The following is a 3,586-nucleotide window of genomic DNA, read 5'->3' on the forward strand; positions in this document are numbered from 1 at the left end:
AGCCCTTCCCCCTTAGGAATTTCAGTCTGGTTTCACTGGCTGGGGGGGAAGTCAATGCAAGTATTTAACTTGATCTCCTGGGTTTACATGTGATGTCCAGCGTTGCATTCCAATCACGAACAATAAATTTGACAATCTCTTCTTCGAATTAAAATTGTCAATAATTGTTATATTGGTGTTAATGTTGAAAGCTGTTGTGTGAACAAGTTGGTTGGTTGGTTATCTTGCTTGGTTCTTGTGGCACTAGAACTGATTTATGACTTCCTGAGGAGTTCGGCTCTTGTTTCAATGCACACAGCTCTGATAGACTCTTTGATTTGTCTGATTCGACTCATTTCTGCTACATATATCCCCCTTTCGATCGGCGAGGTGTTTAGGTGAAGACATCGTCGATCGCTGGAGAAACAAAGGCAGAAGAAGCAGACAAACACAGCAAACAGCAAGACAACACCTCCATGACAATTACTGTACTGGTGCAGGCATCAGGTTATTTAGGTACACGTGGTTAAGTTCAATTAGTCAATGTAGTTTAGCACATTGAGGATAGTTTAGATCGTCTTGGAAATTGTTTTTATTTTGATTCATCAATCAAATTTGTGGTTAACTTTGTTTGGTTCTTCTAGGTTGTCTTACTTTACATGTTTACCATTAGTTTTTTAGTAATTTCATTTTCAATTCAATGAATTGACCTATCATGCATGGAGCTCTCTGGCTTCCATTCAGTTTAGAGTGGCTGGCGGATATTAGGTGTTGCGAGTCAATCCTAATATCAGACCTTCGACCCTCGCAGGGTGTCTAGGCATTTCACCTACTCAGGAAAGAGGGGAAGGAGAAGGATAGGTAGAAGAAGAACAAAACAAAACAAGGCTGCTGTGGGTTTTCCTAGCATGGGTTACAACTACTATTGAGCTAGGATGTCAGGTGCAGCTAGTGTGTCATGAACCTTAACTTAGTGTCAGGTGTTCTACCTATTGTGAGGATGGCTGCACGTTTCTTCATGGTGGGTATGTGTAACTTTGTTACACTAAAAGTTGGATATTCTACCTGTGGGAAGAATATGTTTGTTGACTGTGTTATCAGTAGATGTGTTTACCTCTGGGTGTAGGTAATGTTGTGTGTTACTGGTGTAGTGCATGTGTGGTCAGATCTGTTCAAGTCTGTGTTGTCTCCCCCTTTTTCTAGCATGTCACTGAAGACTGGCTCTCTGCATCCTTGGCTTGGATGAGGGCGTGTCCATGGTCTAATGAGGGGTCAGTCCAGCAAGGCAGGAAGTTCTTTGGCAGACAGTCGGAGGCAGTTTGGCATGGCTGTGTGAAGCTGAGTTGCAAAACTTGTCTCCTATGTTGCATTCTTCTTGTGATGCCTTCTGGCTGTAGCAGATTTTCTGACCTTCTGTGCTCTGGTGGTTGCTGTTGCACAGACAGGGAATTTGGAACTTGGAGTTGGAGTTCATTTGACAGTTTGTTAGTGACTGAGGTGATGTCCTTTAGTACCTCAGATTTTTCATCAACAGTTGGCCGTTAAAGACTTGTTCATTCTGGGTTGTTGTTGAACAGGTGCTTGTCATCTCTGATGCGGTGCACCAGGTGATCACCGGCCTTCCGTTCTGTCGTTGGTCACAGCGAGCATGACTCAACTTTGTGGTCACCTGCATGTAAATTGTCTTGAAGGAACTCTCTTAGTTGTTCCATGACTTGTTCCGTGTCTTCTAATGGTAAGCGGTTATGTTCTTGTGAGTACTCAGCACTGTGCATGTCTGAGTGGTGCTGAGGTGGGTTTTGTTGTCGCTTACCCACACGAGTTGCTCTTGGATGAGTCAGGTGATTACCTTTGGATATCTGGTTAGGTTTCCAGATGTTATCCTTTTGGTTTCTTGAGAAGCGTGGCTGGTCCCATGGATTTTTCCGGCAGTTGGGCTGAAAGCGGTCGTGGATATGGGCGTCACGTTCTCTGTGCTCTTGATGGAAGACTCTGGTGTTGTGATGCCACTGGGTGTCGTCCAGTGCAAGACTTGAGTCTTTGTTGACAGAGTTCAAGAGTGTTGAGGTTTTGTTACCTTTCTTTGAGGCCAACTTCTGCTTGTTATAGGCCTTCTGTGTTAGGTCACGCAACTGTTGGATGGTCATGGAGTTCGGACAGGCCATGACACCTAGATGGTGACTGACTCCAGGGTGCAGATTCTTTAGGAAGAGGGTTTTGAAGTTCACATCCTCTTCAAGGTCAGGGCTGTTGTGTGCACCAAAGTAGGCTTGTCGGAGTCGGTTGTAATAAGCTTGTGGAGTCTCTTGACGACCTTGTTTGGTTTCCAAGGCAGTTAACAGTCCATGTTCAGACTCTGGGTCTGTAAACTCTTTAATCAGGACCTCACGAAGTCGCTGGTAGTTTGACTTGGTTTGACTGGGCTGTCGATCTAGAAAGTTTCGTACCTCGGGACTGGACGTGGCTCTAAGGAGGTATAACCAGTCTCTGTCAGTCACATGAGGTCTCACTTCCAGGTGAAATTCGATATCTCGCAGGTAAGCTTGGATGTCGGGGCTCTCTGTGGAGTTCGGGTTGAACCTGCTGATGTTTTTAGACAGCTTGTTGAGGTCTTTGATTGTCATCCCGTGTGCAGCTTCAAGGCCTTGGATGGGAGGTTTTCTTTCGTTGGCAGGAAAGGGTTGTGTGGCGAAGGCAGGTGAGGTTTTGGGTTGTGGCCCTTCGCTCCTTTCGTCATATGCCAGTTCTTGGACGTGGGACTCTGCTCTGCTCAGCAGTGATGAGGCTAAGAGAGGTTTCTCTTTCCTTGGCTCTTGTTTGTGCTTGTAAGCACTTTGGAGTTCTTTTCTGACCATGTAGAGCTCATCGTTGGTATCGTCTAGTTGTTGGGTCAGATTGTCCGTTTCAGTTCTGTACCTTTCAAGGTGGTCTTTCAAAGCACTATTTTCAGAATTCTTGTTTCTGATGTCTATCTTGGCTTTCTCTAGTAGCTGTTCGGCATACTGGAGTCTGTTTACCAGGTCTTTCTGAGCAGCCGTTGCATGTTGCTGGTCGAGCTGAGCTGCTGCCAGGGCTGCTTGGAGCTTCATAACTTGTTCTGTTGTATCCTGCTCCCTCTCGCTGGGTGCTTTGAGTTGATCTTGAACTTTCACTTCCAGCTTGTCTATGCGACGTTCAGCACGTGTCAGCTCCTCTTGAAGGTGGGTGATGTGCTTGTCGCTCAGTTTCAGCTGGGTGGTGAAGGCATAGCTTAGTGAGCTTGTGATCTTGACTAGCTCCTCGTGGTTGTTGTTCTGGCTTGGATCTTGTGTCAGGAATCTTCTCAGGATTAGGATTATTATTAAAAATAATAACAGTTCAAATGTCTTTGGAGTGAGGCTATCTGTTATGCCTCTCAGCCAAATGTTCACATCTTCCCCATGGGAAATGGGGTCTGCAGTCTGCGGCATGTTGGCACGCTGGGGAGAAGAGAGACTGACACAGATCTGTGTGGAGTAAAAGCCTATGTGTGGTGGGACAACTAAGTGTTGTATCAGTGATTGTGAACCACTAGTGAAATGTGGTGATGACTGTGTTGGTCTCAGGGTGTCTAAGTAGACGAGAGATG

General features: G+C 45.7%; 1 protein-coding gene across 1 annotated transcript; it reads right to left on the reverse strand.

Annotated features, from left to right (window-relative positions):
- Window positions 1-1,369: 1,369 nt before the first annotated feature.
- On the reverse strand, window positions 1,370-3,281 carry LOC127941651 (uncharacterized; the record flags this gene model as incomplete). The annotated part of the gene is made up of 1 exon (XM_052536961.1): window positions 1,370-3,281. A coding segment is annotated over one exon (1,665 nt), but the record flags the coding sequence as incomplete, so codon positions are not given.
- Window positions 3,282-3,586: the final 305 nt, after the last annotated feature.

This window comes from Carassius gibelio, chromosome A21 (assembly GCF_023724105.1).
Source record: "Carassius gibelio isolate Cgi1373 ecotype wild population from Czech Republic chromosome A21, carGib1.2-hapl.c, whole genome shotgun sequence".
Lineage (NCBI taxonomy): Eukaryota > Metazoa > Chordata > Actinopteri > Cypriniformes > Cyprinidae > Carassius > Carassius gibelio.